Below are 19,250 nucleotides of genomic sequence, written 5' to 3' on the forward strand. Positions count from 1 at the left end.
ACCACACATTGTGCTTCGACATAGAGAACAGTCGAAATACAAAATACAAAAATGCCAAAAAGTAGGCAATATTCTGGCAAAATTAAACTAAACTATAAATGTAATATTCAAAGATAACATATGATCATGCTTGAATTGACCCACCATCCTGAGTGTATGGACAGTACTGTGTAAGATATAAATGGCAGGTGCTATACAGTTAAAAATGTGCAATAGACAAGAAACAGCAACTTAACCTGAATATAAAATACAGTAGATATAGACTCCATTATCACATCTGTCCAGTGTCATTTCACTGATGCCTCACAACAATGTAAAACTTTCTTTCATCTCTTTATCAGAATCATTTTCCATTCTATTTTTTTATGTGCTGTCATTGAACCGTTTTTAAAGAAAGCAAACTTTCATCCTTCTGTTCTTACATATTTATAAGTTGTTTTTTTTTATTTAAAGTTTTTTCCACAAGCTTTTAGCTTTTATTTTTCCTCCTCAGTTTAACCAGTGACTATCTTTTTAGCAGTCCACAGAGAAGACTTTGAGGTCTTTAAGACATGTCAGAGTTTCACGAGGTTCGACAGATCTTTAGATGATGATCCTTTAGATCATCTTAAAAAATGTTTTCAGTTCAATTAAGCTTTATTTATATAGTACCAAATTAGAATAATATAGGCCTTAGAACACCTTATATTACAAGGTAGAAAACCCCCTTCACTATTCTGGGAAAAACCCAACAATCATACAAACCCCTATGAGCAAGCATTTTGCATGGGAGGGAAAGAAACACTCCCTTTTAACTGGTAGAAACTAACCGAATCAGGCTCAGGGAGGAACAGCTATCTGCCACAAGTGGTTGGGAGGTGAGGGGAAAGAGAAAAGAAGAAAGAGAAGAGAAAAGCAAACCAGAGCATAAGGAGATAGGACAGAACATAGACTAAGGTAGAGAGAAGACAACATTTGAATGACATGCTGCAGTAATATATAAACACGTAATGAGGGAAAAGTGGTGGGTGAAGAAGAAGTGCTCAACACACCACAGTGTATCACAGGAAGTCCTGCAGCAGTAAACGGCATGGTTCAAGTTCAGTTGTACCCGCCCCAACTAATTTATGAGCTTTATCACAAAGGAAAGTTCTGAGTTTAATCTTAAAACTAGAGAGGGTGTATGTCTCCTAAATCCAAGTTGGTAGCTGATCCTGCAATAGAGGGGCTTTCTAACTAAAGGCTCTGTGCCACATTCTACTTTTAAATACCCTAGGAACCACAAGAAAGCCTACAGTCTGAAAAAGGTGAAGTGCTCTGTTATAATTGCTCTGTTAGAATATAGTTGGTATTTAGGAGAAGATGATTATGGGACATCCGGTCTTTATGTTTTTAAGACATGCCTGTAGTTTAACTAATTGGGTCTTCGGCCTACATGAATAAATATAATGACCTATCATCTTCATATTAATGAAAGTGTATGCGATCTTTTCTTTTTTGGCAATTCTTTCAGTGTGTGCGTGTATATGGTGCATATGGTATCTCTTATTTTTTTGTGTAACCCTTTGTTTCATGTACAGCATGTTTGTCAACTTTGTTGTTTTTAAATGTGCTTTATGAATAAATTTGGACTGCATTTGGAAGGAAAGGGTGTATAAAGTAAAACTAAGGGTCTTATCAAGGATTCTGCAGTTGATTGTTGCATTCTTATCTTTTAGAAAGAAGTTTGTTGGTCACCATAGACACAGTGGGCCAGAGACCTAGCTATTGCTGTGATATTGATGCTGAATATTAGAAGACGCTGCATTTTCTTCCACCTTATAGATCAGAATAAAAATTGTTATTGTTCAGTCCCCCAAACGGCATGAATAGCAATAAGAGTTCTCTTGGCTCTTTTTTTTTTTTTTACAAATATAAAGAGATACAGGAGTTCCAGTTTATTCAGGTTTGGGTTGTTCAGTTCTCCAGTCTTTCTTCCTTGAAATAAAAAAGCACCCCCAGAATAAAACCAGTATCCTCATACTCAGACGTGAAAGAAGTCCTCCACACGTGCATCCTAATACTGCAATTTATTCTCTTTGATATAAATGAAAAGTCACTCTTCCACCTTCAGCTAGTTTAGAACATAGCAGAAAGCCTTTTCAATGGTTTTAGTAGACTTTATCACATCACCATAATCATGGCATCTCTCCATGGGCTTCCTGTATATTTTAGAATTGATTTCAAATGTTACTAACCACTGTTAAATTAATGCTGGCCCTAGTTAAATAGCGGAAACGTTGACCATATTGCTCAGTTCATACACTTACATCCTAGGATGTGACCCTTCTGCCCTTTCAAAGTAGTGACTACATCTAAAGGTGGCTTTTGCCACTTGCAGACTCTGTAGCATCTTTTTAAAAATTCACTTTTTAAAACACAAGACTAAAAGATTTTATCTACTAAATTAAACTGCATATGGTAGCTTTTACTGTCTGGGTATTGTCTATCAGTTGTCTTGCTTATTGTTAACGTTCCTTTGCTGTTACAATTTCATTGGCATTTATTATTCATTACTTCCTTTCCATTATTTTATTAATACCAATTTTGAATCATGAAGAACACAATTGGTACTTATCAGTACAGATAAAAAGGGTCACTGCACCTAATTATTTTTATTTAAAACAAAATGGTCTAGGAAACAGCAAAGTGTGTTTGGCCAGAGGTGCAACATACCTACAATTTCCACCAGTAGAGAGCAGCATGGCAATAAATTTCTTTCCTATCAGATACACAATTAATTTACACTTCTAATTTGACAATATTCCTGGGCACCGGGGTAGGTTGCTGTGTAAGTGTAATGTAATTTATTCATAAAGAAAGGAAACTGATTTCTTTCAGGCTGCAGATTCTTGAATGCACGGCAGTCGTGCAGAGTGTGAGATCTGACTTAAGCCTTTTAGTTTCAGGCGTGGTGGGAAAAGGCCCTATAAGGCAACACAGAGCATGTGTAAGTGACCAGTGCCTTACAAATTCCAATATTGACCAAAAAATCCAGTATCAACTCTAATATTACAATGTGCTGTCACTTGTGATTTATAGGTTGCCCTTCCATAATGTAACCGGAATGTAAAACAGTAAGAATTTTTTTTAAATAAATTATTCTTCCCACACTTTTGGCTGCTTAAACATAATAGCTTTCTTATTTTTTATTATTATGACTTAAATTGTATAAATAAAATACTTCAACTCCTAAACAACATTCTGTTTTGCTATTGTTTAAGGATATGAAGACGTCTTCTACATCTGCAAGTTTCACTTTGATATTCACGTTCACATTATAAAGGGAAGTGAAAGTCGCAGATACTAAGTGACAGTAAAAGACAACACAAAATGATTAACCTGATCATCTTCAGGTTTAAATGGCCTAAAATTATTCAATTTCAACTCCAGCTTCTTCTGCTACGGTAAAATGTGTGAGTTTAGTGTGTAAATGTTTTCCATAATTTATCCCCTATGCAATAAAAGACTGAGATACGTTGCTCCGCTTCACCACTGCTGTCATGTTTTCCTGCTGAAAGGAGGAAGCATGACTGAGAGGCGATCTAGCATTGTGTCTGCCCTCCCCTGCCATCTTTAACAGTTTGAAAGTAACTGTCAGTCTATCGCAAACAGTTTAAGCAAGGCGGTGTTACCCTCAGGACTTAAAAGCAGAGAAGGATCCTTTGAGAATGGTAGGTGAAACTGATGCAATTTCTTGAAAGACTTAGCTTTTCAATTGAAGTTCACTGCATTCGATGAACCGTAATACTACGTATTTGTCTGTGCGCATAAAGATATTTGTTCTACTTAACCATTGCGACCATCCCCCTTGCTCTATAAAACAGGAAACTACAATCTTGCATATTGCTGCAACACATTTCCTGCCCTCAAAATGTCAAAGAGTGTCATGGATGTTTAATATACCCATGCAAGGTGGATAGAGCCCTTTACAGATCTAGTAGATGTCCTTCACCCCGTTTTTTTGTTTCTATTTTTGGTCTGTAGACCAGCCCACTTAACTATTTATCACAGTATTATCTGGAGATATTGAGCATTTAATAGAGTGACACAATTTAACTAATGTTTTCATGGCCTGTTTTTACAGTCAAGCTCTTTAGTTGTGTGTGAAGTGGATGAAAGTCTGAAAGATAAACTGAAAAAGTTTCGATTTCGAAAAGAGACCAGCAATGCTGCCATACTAAGTAAGTAACGTTTATCCGTTCCTTACACACGTACTTCACATTTGTAAAACCATTATCAAACATTTTCATCGCATATGAATAGCTGCAGACCAACTAATATAAAATAAAATCAAAGCACAAAAGATTTCTCTTTGAAATTTCTTAGTGAAAATAGACATGGCGAAACAGCTCGTTATTCTTGAGGAGGAATATGACGTAAGTCAATTTTTTCTTTCTCTCTTTATTTACTCTGTTTGTTTTGATTTAAAAAGTCTCTCGCACTCTGTCTTGTCTTCTAGGACATCTCAATGGATGACTTAAGAAATGAACTTCCAGAGCGGCAGCCCAGATATCCTTACATCATATCATGAAAAGCAAAATTATTAATTAAAAAAAAAATTTGTCTTTTTGCAAAATCAAGTGATCTTCTGTTGGCTGCTCCCCTTCTGGGTCACCGGAGTTGATCATCTGCCTCCATCTCATTCTATCCTATTATCCTCTTCTGTCACACCAACCCTCTGCATGTCCTTTTTCACAACAGCCATGAATCTCCTCTGCGGTCCTCTTTTCCTCCTGCCTGATTGCTCCATATCCCTTCTGCACACGTCCAGTCTCAGGGTTGCCGCTATAATTTTGTCTCAACCTGAGCTGTCCCTCTGATGTCTTCATCTCTAATCCTGTCAATCAAATTAAAGAATATTAACATATTCAGCTTTGCCACCTGTCTTTTTGCCAGTGTCACGGTCTCCAAACCGTACATCATAAGAGGTCTCATTGCCATCTTGTAAACCCTTATAAATCATCCCCGATACTTTTTCGCACCCACTCTACCCTGGCTGCACTCTTCTTCACCTCTCTTGTGCACTGGATTGGTTGACCCCAGGTATTTAAACTCATCCACCTTTGCTGCCACTACTTTTCCAGCATCACCTTTACATGTCTCCTTCTTATTCACACATATGTATTCTGTCTTGCTTTTACTGACTTTCATTCCTCTTCTCTCCAATTCATACCTACACCTCTTCAGACTCCTTTCTGCTTGCTCCTGTGCAGATTCTACTGATATGGTTATATACACAGAAAAGTTCCTTGACAGAAACGTACATTCATTGTCTACAGCTACAAATATGTCCATGATGATGGCAGAGTGTCTTACCCGCTGTGTTTCATATTCTCCAGTCCTGTGGGTAAGCAGTTACAGTAATCTAGATTCTTAAAGCATTGTAGCAACAATGGCAAAGTAAACTAATCTAAAATACACTTTTAAATGTTTTTATGGTGATGAAGGTTGAATTAGAATTCTAAAGATATGTTTGGGCGAGTATTAAAATTACCCCCCAAAAAATGTCACTTTCATTTTAATAGGGTGCAAGCCAGAGCAGCAGATGATGTATGCAGGAAGCAAGAATCGACTGGTCCAAACTGCAGAGCTCACAAAGGTAATTATCACAAAATTATGAGTTTATAATATACAGTGGTATGTTGAGTAAATACACTAGTATTTAATGTAACAATGTATAATATTTCTACTTTTTATTCAGAGAAATTGAAAATCTGTAAATTTGTAGATTTTAATTGAAAGTCTCAGATTTACTTTTCTCTGAAATCTACTCAGTTGTTTTTAGTTATGTAGTTGACAGACATACTTTTATGTTTACTGCCAATTTATTTAGCAGGTTATTCATATTTTAATGTAATGTTTTCTTATAAACATGCCTTTTCTTACATGTTAATTCTCCTGTGTATGAGCTATTGCTCATTTTATAATTTCTTTGCTTTACTCTCTAAGGTGTTTGAAACAAGAAACCCCGATGACTTGACAGAAGAATGGCTGAAGAGCCACCTGTCATTTTTTCGCTGAATGTACATCTTCTGCATCTCCAAAGGTTCCTTTACGAGGCTGTCAGTTTAATGTCCATCTGGTGTGTATGGAATTGTTAATAAACATTTTAACCCAAACAGCTTTGTCAGTTCTGCATTTAAATCAGTCATTTTAGGGTTGTTGTTTTTTTTCAGATGAACAAATACAATACTATAAGATCAGCTGTACTAATTACAGCACAGGTTAAATTCATGAAAATACTCAAGAGGTTCCCAAATCAGAAAAAGACGCAGAAAAAGAACAAACTCTGGTCAGAGGTTTGTTTTACAAAATGTCGTCTACAATTTATTACCTGCTTTGAGAGCCCACATGCTTTACACTATTCCCACTCCAAAGGCATTTCAAGAGTGGAAAACTTCTTTCATTTTTTCTTTAAACATGATCCTTTAATGACCATCTGGCAAACAACATAGAGGAATGGCGTACAAATAGCAACTAGAGTTAAATCTACAAATAAAAACTGGATTAAACAGAGTTGTATCCAGGTGAAAGGTTACCAGCATTTCATAAACAATTTGTAATCAGCAAGAAATTTCAGCCCCACATCAGGCCAATATTATACTCAATGACAGTGTAAGAGCGCCAATGTTTGGAGCTCAATATATAGATAAGACAGGTCACCGGCTCACTGGTCTTATTCACTGTCGCTGGCGTCACTGGAATCTGAGCCTCTGTCACTTCCACTCCCACTCTGAGCCCGAGTCTCTGAATGGTCGCTGCTGCGGTCGCTGCCTGCAGGAGAGGCGCTGCGACTCCGGCTGCCTCTTCTGTTCCCTCCTTCATCCTCACTGTCGCTGCCCTCCTCCCCGCTGCTCCTGGCTGAATTCTTTGGCTCATTGTCGTCGCTGTCGTCATCACTGCCAAAGATCTCTTCCTCATCTCGCATTTCTCTGGTCCTCTCCTCGCCGCTCTCGCTACCACTGCCGCTTGCCTTCCGCCTCCTCTTCCCTCTGTCTTCATCCTCGTCCTCATCTTCTCCCCTTTGTTCCTGTTCTTCATCGTCTCTCTCAGATTCACTGCCAGAGTTTTCTGCCTCGCTGCCACTGCCCTTCTTCTCATCACCTGGAGAAAATAGCAGTTTGCTGATTTAGCATAGTTACTGACAATCGCTCAAACTCATTTTACATTGAGGGCACATACGGACAAATGAGACTGCACTTTAAAGACATTTCACTACAGATTTAATCCCCAAAATATTAATTAGATTTAGATAATAAAGTGCAATAAGTGCTCAGGTTTAAAAAAAAAAAAAAAAAAAAAAAAGCACTATATAAGAATCGTTCCAGTTACCTAGATATAAGCTAAAGACGTGCAATTTCAACAGCACATGACAGTTTCCATACATCATAAATGTGTAAAATTACAGAAAATGCTCTGGTAGCTCACCGCCCAGACTGTCACGTATTTCTAAAACAAAGTTTGTTGCTTAATTCGACAAAAACAATCAAATCAAATCATCAGAGTCCTTCCCCAGACAATTCTGGGTAGAGGGTAGAAAAGTCAGTAAAAATTATATGTCAACAACTAACCAGAATCTTGAGTCTCTTTGTCCATATCTTCTTCCTCATCTTCTGGCTCATGGTTCTCCAACTGAGCTTTACGTGCCTCCTGAAAAATCACAGTGAAGGCAGTCAGTTATAAATACACAGTAACAGAGGAATGACAAAAATCAAAGTATACGGCCATTCCTAGAAAGAATTTGTAATCTAGTGTAGTCTGTCGAGTGACGTGGAAAACGCTGGAAGCAGGGGGCTAAATATATATAATAATGCAAACCATCATTGACCCCGTTAGTTTTTGGTTTTTTTGCTTAAAGCAATAAAAGACACCTCCCATACCGGCACTTCTTTTGTATAGCAACTACTTTGTTTATCAAATGTGTTGCAGCGGAACTACTTCTATTAGATCAATCATACAGTTCTAAACTTCTAAATAGTTTTCTTTGTCTTTAAAGACATTGTATCAATCCCAACCTTCTTCCAAGAAAAACAAAACAAACAAACAAAAAAAATTTTTCAGTAACAACAACATACGTTTCTAGCTTCATCAGCAAACTATAGGATGGAAAGCTAAACTCTTGATTGAAAGCTCTGAAAAACAATGAAATGCACTCACCTGAGCTTCAAGCTCCTTCTCATTCATGTCTCTGTGCTTACACACCAGCACAGCGTTTGTTGTAGACTGTGCTCCAGCCTTGGCTCTTCTCTTGCTCAAGCGCACCCTACAGGCCAGAATAACAGTTGTAAAAGGTCTTGGCCAGCCAGTTATTTGTCATGACGGTTTGTGCAACAACATCAATACCACCAATACCAAAACTTGTGCAACAAACCAACATGTACAATGTTGAAGTAGTTAAAAATATTTTCCATCCAAGTGTCAACATATACAAATCATTTCTAAGGTGTCACCTTGTCTCCAGCTCATTGTAGTAAACACCGTCTCCATCTCTGAAGATAAAGAAGTAGTTCTCTTCATAGCCTTTGCTGGCTTTGTTCTTAACGTTCCAGTTGTATTCCCTTGCTATCTTGTAATCATAGCTGAAACATACCATACAAAATTCCATTATACTTGTGTACAGTACACTTTCACCAAACACACTCAAAAAAAAATAAAATAAAGTAAAATAAATAACACCCAATTAATGTTTATTTAATGCAGTAAATTCCACAGATACATGTTTGTGATGCATTATTTTACTTACAGATCCTCAGGCATGTAATCAATCCCCTCTTCAAAGTCTCTCTTGCGCTTTCGGAGCGTTTCCTCATTGGGCAGGAAGTAGGCCACAAACTGATTTCCTTCTTCATCCATCATACCTCTATATTTCACAAACAACAAGTGACATTTAACAAAAACAAAAAAAACAAAACAACAACAACAAAAACAAAAATAAAAGCGGTTGAAGAGGAGAACAGAGAAAACACATCTGATCATACCTGATCATGGCCTGAGACATCATTTCCACAGCTGCTGGTCCAGACATGTCTTTAGGTGCAGGATCGGAGTCAAATATGACTTGAGCACATGGATTGATCCACATCTGGGGCAAAGAGAAAATGTATTTATTATTTTTAACTACCAGCGCAACAAAAGTGGATTTCTTTTGTTGTTGTTGCATGCATGTTTCAATCATTAAGGTTCCATGGGTTAATACAAATAAATTCAGTTAAGGACTTAGCTCACCTTAAAGTCAGGGAACACAGGTAGTACCTCCACAGGAGTAACTCTGGGTTTGCTGTAATGCTGTGTAATCTGGAGATCAAGAACAACTCCATTTTAGCTAGTTTGTAGCTTACCAACACAAACACGTATCAAAATAAAAGAAATCAGTTGACAAACAGAACAATTTATTTATTTATTTTTAAATTGCCGGAACAAGAGTCGCACATCCAATACAAGGTTTAAATTGAACTAATTTCTTTTACATATTATATCATTTTGTTGGTGTAAGGAGAGAAGGATTTGAGCTAGGGCTGCTCAATCAATCGAATTTTAATCTAAATTACGATCTGGGCTTTCAATGATCATTAAAAATGACTGAGCCGATTATTAGCACCTCCCTCGTGCTTTACTCTCGCGTTGCTCTGTGTGGCAAATCAAGCGCACCTCTCTGGGTTTCGAACACCCGTCACAACAAGAGGACCCGAGGGACGCTCGGAAAGCTCGAAAAGGTAAGCAGAAGTTATTTGGAGAGGAGAGGATAATGGCTGCTGAAGAAAGAATGCCGTTGGTTGAAAAGAGAGGTAAAACGACTTCAGTGGTGTGGAAACATTATGGGTTCGCGTAGTGTGTCAGCTTTGCTACGGTGTCGTAGCTGCACCACAGAGCAACACTACAAATTTATTCAATCATTTGAAGACCGCTCACAAAGTGACATACGATCAAACAATGAAGGAGCACAGAGAAAAACTCTCGACAACACCTGCTTCATCCTCACAGACCTGCATTCACAATACCCTGTACAACGCGACTAAATATCCCACCAGCTCCCAGAGATATAAGGAGATAACAAACGTGGTAATGTTTTTCCTCGCCAAAGACCACTGCTCAGTGATAATCAACACTTTTCAGTTATTTTTTGTATTGCAAAATTTGCACTGTTATCAGTATTTGCACACTATTTTATATTATTTTTTGACAATCTTTAAAGCCAATATTCAGTACATTGTTAAATAAATATCGTCAAATAATTGAGATCTCAATTTCAGTAAAAATAATCGTGATTATTATTTTAGCCATAATCAAGCAGCATATTAATATGCTCACTCACAGATTTCTGTGCATCCTCAAACGTCTTCTCAATCGCAGAAATCTGACTGTCTCGGTCCTTGTAGATCTCTTCTTCTGTAAACTGCTGTTTGACAGACACTCCAATCCTAAACGCAAAAACAAAAACGTCTCGATTACATGAACACCTAGAACATGCAGGAGCACTGTAACAAAAAAAATAATTTCCCCCAGGGATCAATAAAGTATTCTGATTCTGATGTGTGAAATGTAAAGGTGGAGTTCACTGATCCAACTTACTTGACTTCCACTTTCTCATTGGAAACACCGTATCGGTTAAACTCTGTGGAAATGTATTCCGTCTTCCTCATCCATGGGACAACTTTGGCATGCTGCTGCGACCTTATAGGGAAGGGGAAAATTGCTCAAAATAAAAAAATATTGCTGAATGCATAACACAAACCAGCCTATTTAGTAGTCATACCTCTTTGAACTGGATGGAGCCTGGATGTCCTCCTCCAACAGTTTTTCATCAGCGGGATCCAACAGAACTGAAAATGTGAAAGATTAACTTAGTCTGTGCAGACATTTAAATAATTCACAATGTAAATTAAGAACAGGATCAACCTTGATGGAGACTTACTGTTGGGGTCTATGCGGTATGTGTCTGGGTTGATAAGATCAATGGTGACCCCAAGGTCTGGTTCAGTCAGGAGTTCATGCTTGTGCTGCTTCTCAAGAGAAGTGGCTTTATACTGTACAAACCTGCCAATAAAGAAAACCACAGGTTATATATGGGTGTGTGTTTAAACATGTTTACTTGATGGGAAGTGAATACTTGTATTCACTCCATTCAGTGGAGTGAAAAATGAATACCTGTGCTGATCAAATGGATAAGTGATGAATTTAGGATCAAAGGGTATGTCAGGCAAGGTGTTGCAGTATTTCACTCTGCAGACAACTCCAGACCTGTCAAGAGCACCAAAGTAAAGAATACACCAATGGTAAGCCAGCAATCTTCACATACAGAAGCAGTTTCTGTACCTGACAGAAACTAAGTACATACAAATATGTTTTTAATCTACTGACCTCTCTGGGACGGTTCTGTGAGAGGATGGCCTGCTGGAAGAAAAAAAAAACAAAAAACAAAACAGCCATTGGTTAGTAGTAAAGAGTGCACAATCCCTTTACTACACAATTTAATTTTATATTAAGAATCCAAATGTCTTCAACTTGGAAAACAGAGAACCTCTCCTTTTGGGCAAAAATAGGGCATTCCTTATGTTGTCTATACATACTTTTCACTGTGGTCTGAAATGTACAGCTTAAACTAATTACAAGCTAACTCTCATTTTATTTGTTTTATTGTATTTTGCAAGATTACAAACGAACGACCAAAAATTCAAAACAAATATTGGCAATGGCAACACTGGAAGGGGTATTTGTGCGTTATCATGTTTAAAAGGAACAAAAGCTACCCTACACATATGACAAACTTAAAACCACTATTTTTTAGTACTTAATAACTAATCTTTCAGGCGCCTTTTTTCCGCCACATTGTTGTTAGCATTCTTGTAGCCAACATAAAGTCAGCTTTTGATTTGCCTGAACTTTACATTAGTGCTGCTAAAAATAATAATAATAATAATAAATTGTTGACCGGCACAAACTACTGACACTAAGCTTATGGAAATCCCTACGCTGATTTCTGTAAGCTTCTCGTAAATTAGCCGAACGTTAAGCTTGATTGTTTGTTTGCTAACACTTCCGACTAATGCTACACACATCACAAAAGCACCCTGGGACCCGCTGACCACTTGTTTCTGCATTAACCTTAATTCCGTGTCGTAAACTGACACAAAACGTACAGAAACCACTCAGGTACGCGAACTTGTAAAGGCACTGTTGAACGTACCTGTGGCCGTCTTCTCGTTGAGATTGTGTCTGAATCGTTGGAGCCATGTTTATGAAAAAACGCTTAAAATTAAAAACAAAACCGTTTGTTTGCACAAATACGTCCGAAGTCAACAAAAAACATTAACTCCTATCGAGTTCATGGCCTGAGTGCGTTTTCATCTTTTATTAGCAGGATGGGATGATGACCCGGTAGTGTATCCACATCTCCAGTTCTTAAGTGGACTTTCTTTATTGTGAGCGCCTCCTAGTGTTCTGGAATTTGAAGTACTTGAACAACCCGTTGTCCTTTTTTTTAAAATTTTATTTCACAGGAAAAGGGGACATTGGCGATTTTTGAAACAGAGTATTTGGTATGACAACCTTTATTCTTCAACACAACCTAAACTCTGTTAGGCAAGCTTTCCTATAAGTAGTTTTCAGAAATCTGCTTCAGGTTTCTAAGGACATTCAAAGCTCTTTGAATACTGACTGGCTTTTTTTCCTGTTCTTTGTTGAAATGATCCAGCACTGCTTGAATAGCATCAAGGTGTATGCTCTGGGGAAGCCAGTCCATGACTAATATTTATTTATTTTTTAAATCTATGTATGCTTTTACTGCAATGTGTTTGGGATCATTGACATGAAAAATTAAGCCTCTGCTGGATGGTATTGCATGGTGGATCAAAATCTGATACTGTAATGATGTCAGTAAGTCACACTACTGACTTAGACTCCATGTTTTACAGCTGATGTAGACATTGACTGTTGTGCCTTTTCTGACTTCCTCCATACATACAGTGATGATTTGGATAAATTAATATAGAAGACTTGTTGCCACTGATGTTTCATCCAGTTCTCCTGGAATTTGGCATACCTCAGCCTTTTCTCCCAGTTTACCTTGCTTAATAGATTCAAACAGGTGTAACAGAGACCCCTCCTATCACACCATTTCTGATGAGGTTGAAGTGAGCATCAACGGTAGATGGATCAACTGCAGCTCCTGTATCAGGTCTTTGCTGGATTCCAACTTCTTAAGCGCACACACACACACACACACACACACACACACACACACACACACAGCTCATCTGCTGTAGGTCTCCTACTTCTTGTCCTCACCTTGACCCAATACAAGCTTTCATTTAATAGATCTTTGGGAATCAACTTGTTGGTGCAAAAACAGAACAAAAAACCCAACACTAGTTTCTTCCAAACTTATCTTTGGCATTTTTTCCATATATTTGACTAAAGAAATACATTTTCCAATAAAATTGAAATACCCTCAAAAAAGCTCTTCAGAAAGCTTGTAGAACTATTGTTTAAGACCAGTTTAAAAGTGACAACATTTGGCTCTCTGGGAGAAAAATTTATTGAAACGAAGAAAACCCAAATATGCTGTTTCAGGGGAAACCATTTAATCAACAGACACCTAAAGATAACACAAAAATGGCTGGCAGACAAATAATCTCACAGGCTAGCTGAGACTAATATGTTTGAAAAGTGGACTTTTCCTTTTATGTACTGGATATATCTATATATTTAAAAAAAAAAAAAAAAAAAAGAGTTGCTTTATACACTTGCTACCATTCCCCCGATACATTTCTTGATCCCCTTTTACAAATGAATACATTTCCCTTGCCATCTTCTGACCTGGTATAAGATTTATTTTATAAGAGTGGTAATACAGTTGATCAAAATCAGATAAAGGCTGAAATTTGTAATACTAGATACCTCCTTCAAGCTCAAATAATGCTTTATGTACTGTAGGTGAAACGCTTAGTGTTAAGTGTATAAAAATATTTGATCAAATTATTAATTACCTATTCTACACTCATCACATGTGTTCCATCAAATCCAACATTCAAAAGTAGCTCATTGTTAAAAGCTGTAGCATCAAACATACAAACACCTGATAATTGACTGGAACAAATAATAAAAAGAAAAAAGAGATATTTTTTTTATTATTTTATATATATATATATATATATATATATATATATATATATATATATATATATATATATATATATATATATATATATATATATATATATATATATATAATAATCTGGTAACAGATTTACAGTCATCAGCTTTCTGAAACCATGAATATAAGCTGTAAAAAGCAACAAATGTAGTTGCATAGAATCACATGATCAAAACACTCAACATTTAAAAAGAAAAAAAAAAAAAGTTTAAAATGAAATGGTAGACCCAAGAAAAAAAAAAAAAAAAAAAAAAAGCATAGTCTCTTCTGAATCAACAGTTCCTTTACATTCATTCTGTTTCACCAAAATTTGAGAGTAAAAATCATAAATGTTGCACACACCCCTCTGCATCTCAGCTTGGCCCTTCACTCATGCTGTACCTCTCTACCATCTGTTATTGAAAGTGGACTGTGCACAAGGGTGCGCCAGGCAGGACAAAAAAAAAAAAAAAAAAAAGGCTCCTGCCTTTTTTTATATTCTTCAGCCACATTACTTCAACAGCTCTCCATTCAGAGTCTTTAGTGGACTTCTTGTTTTCTTTTCTTTTCTCCATCTCAGGTTTGCGTCTCTGTCTGGGCATCAGCGCTGTGGAAAGGGACAAGAGATCAGATTTGCATACAGGTATAAACAAACAGCTCATATTTTAAAAAACACCACACAAACAAACAAAAACCCACAACACACTGAATCAAGACATAATTCATACCGGCTTAACATGTAGATCATCTGTCCAGGATCATCTGCAAACATCCTGCAATGACAAGCGAATGGCTTTAAAATATTTTTCCCATCTACTAGTTCAAGGTCAAGGTCAAATTTATTTATATAGCAAATTTCAAACAGCCGATGCTGCACAAAGTGCTTAACAATATAAAAATGGTATTAAAAAGCAACAATGTAATACAATAATAACAATAAAAAAAAAAAAAAAACAATAATAGGACAGTAAAAGAATTAAAACAATAGCTAAACTAATTCAAATAAGACCAAAATGCTTGGGTCATAGTGTGTTAAAAGCCAGGGCATAGAAATGTGTCTTTAGTAAAGATTTAAATTGCTCAAGTGTTTGTGCTGATCTAATATTTAAGGGGAGACTATTCCAAAGTCTGGGACCTGCCACAGAGAAGGGTCTATCACCACGGGATTTGAGGTTAGTCCGTGGGATGGACAGCATTAGTTTTGAGCTAGACCTCGTGGTTTTTCCTGGAGCATAGGCAGAGAGGAGCTCAGACAGGTAAGGAGTTCAAAACAGGGCTTGAGGGTTAAGATCAAATTACAGCCATAGTTTAAAATTGTGACATCTTTACTTTCAATCCTTGTGAGTCTACAGTCTCTCTTTTTTCCACAAACTTTGTCCAAGTTAGTTCAAAGACATTTCAGTGAGCAAAACATGAGTCATGTGAAGTCAAACTTGTTTATAATTATGGGTGACAGTACAAATCAATCTGACTTAGTAACAACACACTGACACATACTTAACTGCCCTTGAAAAACTCAAATTTGAAAGAGCATTGAATTTGCTCAGCACAACTGTGCCATCTTGCACACATCTAACTGTTCCCAGATTGGTCTGTTATTGGTGTGTGTTGAATCAAAACATATGCAGCAGAAGAAACTGTATTTTATTTGCATAGAAAACTGAGGAATTTCTGAACAAGTGTTTGTTCCAAAGCAATGCATTCAACGTAGTCCTGATAGGTTAGTTGCTCTTGACACGAAGCTCTCATTGTCAGAGACAACTTTTTAAATAAATTAATAGCAGAAGTTGTCTATGGATCCTAGCTAATAAGGCGACAAGAGGATGGCGCAGCCTTAAACCAATTCAATGGGAAAAGCAGTAGAATAAATCAGGTACTTAGATGAAGAATGACTACATTTAATTCGGATATTGTGAGATATGTAGATACAACTTAATCACTCAAGAAATAAAAATATTAAAAAAAAAAAAAAAAAAGACACCATAGAACAATCTCTTACCCATCCCCCCAGTGGTAAAATGCACGGTCTTGGAAGAACATGGACAGGAACAACCACAGGCTTATCAACTCCAGCCAGAAGATAACAAACAGGAGCCATAGCGATGTGAGCAGGATTTCACACAACATCCTGGAGCTCTGTGAGGACGACACATGCGTCATAAATAAGTGATGTCTTCAGTTTTATGAAGGTAGTGGGCACCATGTTGTTGCCAAATAACAATCAAATTATGTCTGTAGCACATACAACATGCAGTCCAAAAGTCTTGAGCCTCTCCTCAAGGTATTAGATTTTGTACTCAGGCTTTTTGGTAACTTTTTAAAGTTGTCTTGAGCAGTAGTTCCTCAGCCTTTCTGAAGGTCTTTCCGTGTTTTCGTTTGGACAGTGGCTGCTTTTTCACGAGTTTTTAAATTCGGTCATTGTACCTGACCATTTTCATAGGAATGTTTCTCTGTTAACCACTTAAGGCTGACCAAGAAATAATTCAAGCACCCAAGTTACAGGATTAATTAGTGTTTTATCGACGCACAAGTGACACCTTGGCAAAGAAGTGATTTTAAACTGTATCTTTAGGCACTTTGTTATTAGTAGCAACTAAATACACAATTTACTTCCATTTCTGTAGTTGATTCTATGGAAAATGCTAAACAATACAATTTGAAGGTCTTTCAACTTTTTCCTCTGGAAACTGGTTGCTTTTCAACCAGTTTCTGTGAATGCATTGGGAGGGGGGAACAAAACAAAAACACAGAGTCATGATTGGCCTTTCCAGAGCTTAGGCCTCAACATTACTGAAGCAGGGGCACCTCCACAATTTTTTCATAAGGGTGGCCAAATGTGGGCCACTAAAATATTTGGGGTGGCACACCAAAAACAGATAAAGTTGAGGAACATACAAAGTGAGACAATACAAATGACACACACAAAAGTAAAAAGTGTATATGCAGGAATAAAGGACAATTTATTTTTTTCAACTCATTCTAAGGAGTCTTCCTACTTCGTGCTCACCTTTATTTTATTTATTTCATTACCAGCACAGTCTTGCCAGGGGGAAGAGGGAGGCCACGGGGGTCCAGAAAATAATAATAATATTGACCTTCAGGTTCATTAATATTGTATAGCCTGTGTGTTTTGCCCTATACATTTAATTTCCGTGCATGTTTCACGTTTAATTAATTGGTTGTGGAAAAGATTTGAGTCAATGTTTGAGAGTCATTGACAACAAGAACAGAAACTCATTAACTGATGTTAAATACCTGGTGCCGCTAATCTTTCATCTTTTAGAAAAGATACGTTTAAAAAAAAATCATTAATTATGAACAATGAAATGAAAGCTAGTTTTGCCAAACTCATCGACATTGACCGCACAAAACCTGTGCAGAGTCATATTTTATTTAATGTCCACAATTATCGTTCAGCGTGACAGACACAGTGAGAGTAGCTAGCTAATGTCAAGCTATAAACAGTCCCGCTAGCCATCTACCTAGACACTTTCGAGCATTGAGAGTGCATGGGTGCTTGAGCTAACCATTGGATTTGACTTTTACCTTAACGATAACGTTAGAGTAATGAGCTGTTTACGCGAGTTTCGGTGCAGAAATCGAGTTATGTTAGCTACAAGAGATGAAAAAACTAGAGCCACTGGCTTTTAGCTAACGTTTCATTTGCCGCACACACCCATACTGTTAACAAGAAAGCGGTATCTAAATAGGGGAATTCGTGTTTTAGGCCTCTTACCTTACTCAAGGAAAAGACTCCTGAGACAGCATTCCTTCTTCTCTAGGCTAAGGAAACATTTACCATAGTTTTGTTTACAATGCTCGTCACATTACGCGTCAAGCGCAGTTCCGCTTTCAGAACCAATTACAACATCGGTTCATTTAAGCCGTGGTCCGCGGACGCTGATAGGTCCTGTCCAAACAACATGACATTGTGTATCCATCCTGCCTTGTATCATATGTTGGTGCAGGTTGTGTAATGATGTCAGAAACGTTTTCTTGTCACACTTTGGAACAATGAGTATTATTGGTGACCATGTCCATCTCTTTATAGCAAGTGAATCCATTTTCTAATAGCTTCTGCTAGCAAGATAATGTTCCATATCAAAAATCTAGATCAATGACCATGACAAAGGGATTACTGTACTCATATGACCTCCAGCCAAACACGATCAGGGCACCTTTGCAATGTGACGGAACAGGAGACTTGCAATATGGATGTGTGTAGTCGACAAATCAGAGGCAACATTGTGATGCTATCAAGACCAAAATCTCTGAGGAATGTTTCCAGCACCTTGTTGAATCTTTGGTTCAATTAAGACAGTCAATAGGGTTCCAACCTGGGTACTTTTAAACAGTTTCTGTTCATGGACTCAGCCTTATTCATTTCCACTTAATCATGCCTTTTTTTTTTTAAATAAATGTGTTTAATGTGATCATTGAAGCAAAATACATTAAAAAAAATACACAACCACAAAGTAAGCCATACTAAAATTACTTTATTACAGCTGATTTCTGTTCAATATCCCTCTGCCCACACAATAGTAAATACAATACAAACAATATAGTAAATTTGATCCTATTTTTTTAAATTCTGCTCAATATTTGTACACAATTTAAATCCACTTTTTGTACTTTACCATATCTTATGTAGTATCTTCATAATCTCTCTGACATTCAATAACAAGTTCCACCATCTATACATTTTATTATAGGTTATAAGTTGTAGTGGTAATGTGGCAAACAATACTGACATCTTCAAAGAAATGCAATATCTTTTTCAGAATTTGCCTGTCACCCCATCATCTTTTCAAGCCTTTTTACTTTGGCCACTACACCAGAACCTTGTTGTTTTGTTTCATACATTACATGTGGTCAGCCCAATGATAGGTTACAACCATGGAGATGAAACAAATGCAGTGGTATCTGGGCTTGGCAACTAAGGTATGGCACAGTGTTGGACCATAAAAAGGATCGCTATTTTCTGTCGCTGATTCTCATTCAGTATCCTACATGCTTTCAGTCAGTAGGAGAAATATCTGAAAGTTAAAGTCAAACAAATAAAACAAAACAAAATCTAATCCAGGCTGGTGGAGAAGTC

The 19,250-nt window shown here is 37.1% G+C and overlaps 2 protein-coding genes and 1 long non-coding RNA gene across 5 annotated transcripts; 1 reads left to right on the plus strand and 2 right to left on the minus strand.

Annotated features, from left to right (window-relative positions):
• Positions 1 to 3,584: 3,584 nt before the first annotated feature.
• Positions 3,585 to 6,134, plus strand: gmfg (glia maturation factor, gamma). 2 transcript variants are annotated; one of them, XM_086261893.1, is made up of 7 exons: positions 3,585 to 3,692; positions 4,106 to 4,202; positions 4,348 to 4,397; positions 4,481 to 4,530; positions 5,286 to 5,368; positions 5,547 to 5,620; positions 5,971 to 6,134. In XM_086261893.1, the coding sequence occupies exons 1-7, from the start codon at positions 3,690 to 3,692 to the stop codon at positions 6,040 to 6,042; spliced, it is 429 nt and encodes a 142-aa protein (XP_086118019.1). In that variant the 5' UTR covers positions 3,585 to 3,689; the 3' UTR covers positions 6,043 to 6,134. The 2 variants fall into 2 exon arrangements, with proteins under 2 accessions (XP_086118019.1, XP_086118021.1); XM_086261895.1 differs by lacking the exon at positions 3,585 to 3,692 and adding an exon at positions 3,915 to 3,997.
• A 293-nt stretch (positions 6,135 to 6,427) lies between these two features.
• paf1 (PAF1 homolog, Paf1/RNA polymerase II complex component) lies at positions 6,428 to 12,419 on the minus strand. 2 transcript variants are annotated; one of them, XM_086261892.1, is made up of 14 exons: positions 12,206 to 12,419; positions 11,380 to 11,409; positions 11,167 to 11,259; positions 10,934 to 11,055; positions 10,775 to 10,841; positions 10,591 to 10,692; positions 10,334 to 10,439; positions 9,247 to 9,315; positions 9,000 to 9,103; positions 8,765 to 8,881; positions 8,472 to 8,600; positions 8,179 to 8,284; positions 7,593 to 7,671; positions 6,428 to 7,125 (listed from the first exon to the last, which is right to left on the minus strand). In XM_086261892.1, the coding sequence occupies exons 1-14, from the start codon at positions 12,250 to 12,252 to the stop codon at positions 6,698 to 6,700; spliced, it is 1,599 nt and encodes a 532-aa protein (XP_086118018.1). In that variant the 5' UTR covers positions 12,253 to 12,419; the 3' UTR covers positions 6,428 to 6,697. The 2 variants fall into 2 exon arrangements, with proteins under 2 accessions (XP_086118018.1, XP_086118017.1); XM_086261891.1 differs by having other exon boundaries at positions 11,380 to 11,412; positions 12,206 to 12,418.
• Positions 12,420 to 14,209: 1,790 nt separating this feature from the next.
• Positions 14,210 to 18,044, minus strand: LOC147314831 (uncharacterized). Its single transcript, XR_015124530.1, has 4 exons — positions 17,889 to 18,044; positions 16,152 to 16,288; positions 14,881 to 14,925; positions 14,210 to 14,759 (listed from the first exon to the last, which is right to left on the minus strand). It is a non-coding gene; the product is annotated as an uncharacterized LOC147314831 (long non-coding RNA).
• Positions 18,045 to 19,250: the final 1,206 nt, after the last annotated feature.

Source organism: Aulonocara sp. 'chitande type north' Nkhata Bay, linkage group LG14 (assembly GCF_057382095.1).
Source record: "Aulonocara sp. 'chitande type north' Nkhata Bay isolate Kocher_YH1m ecotype deep benthic linkage group LG14, A_spYH_male_GT1.1, whole genome shotgun sequence".
Classification (NCBI taxonomy): Eukaryota; Metazoa; Chordata; class Actinopteri; order Cichliformes; family Cichlidae; genus Aulonocara; species Aulonocara sp. 'chitande type north' Nkhata Bay.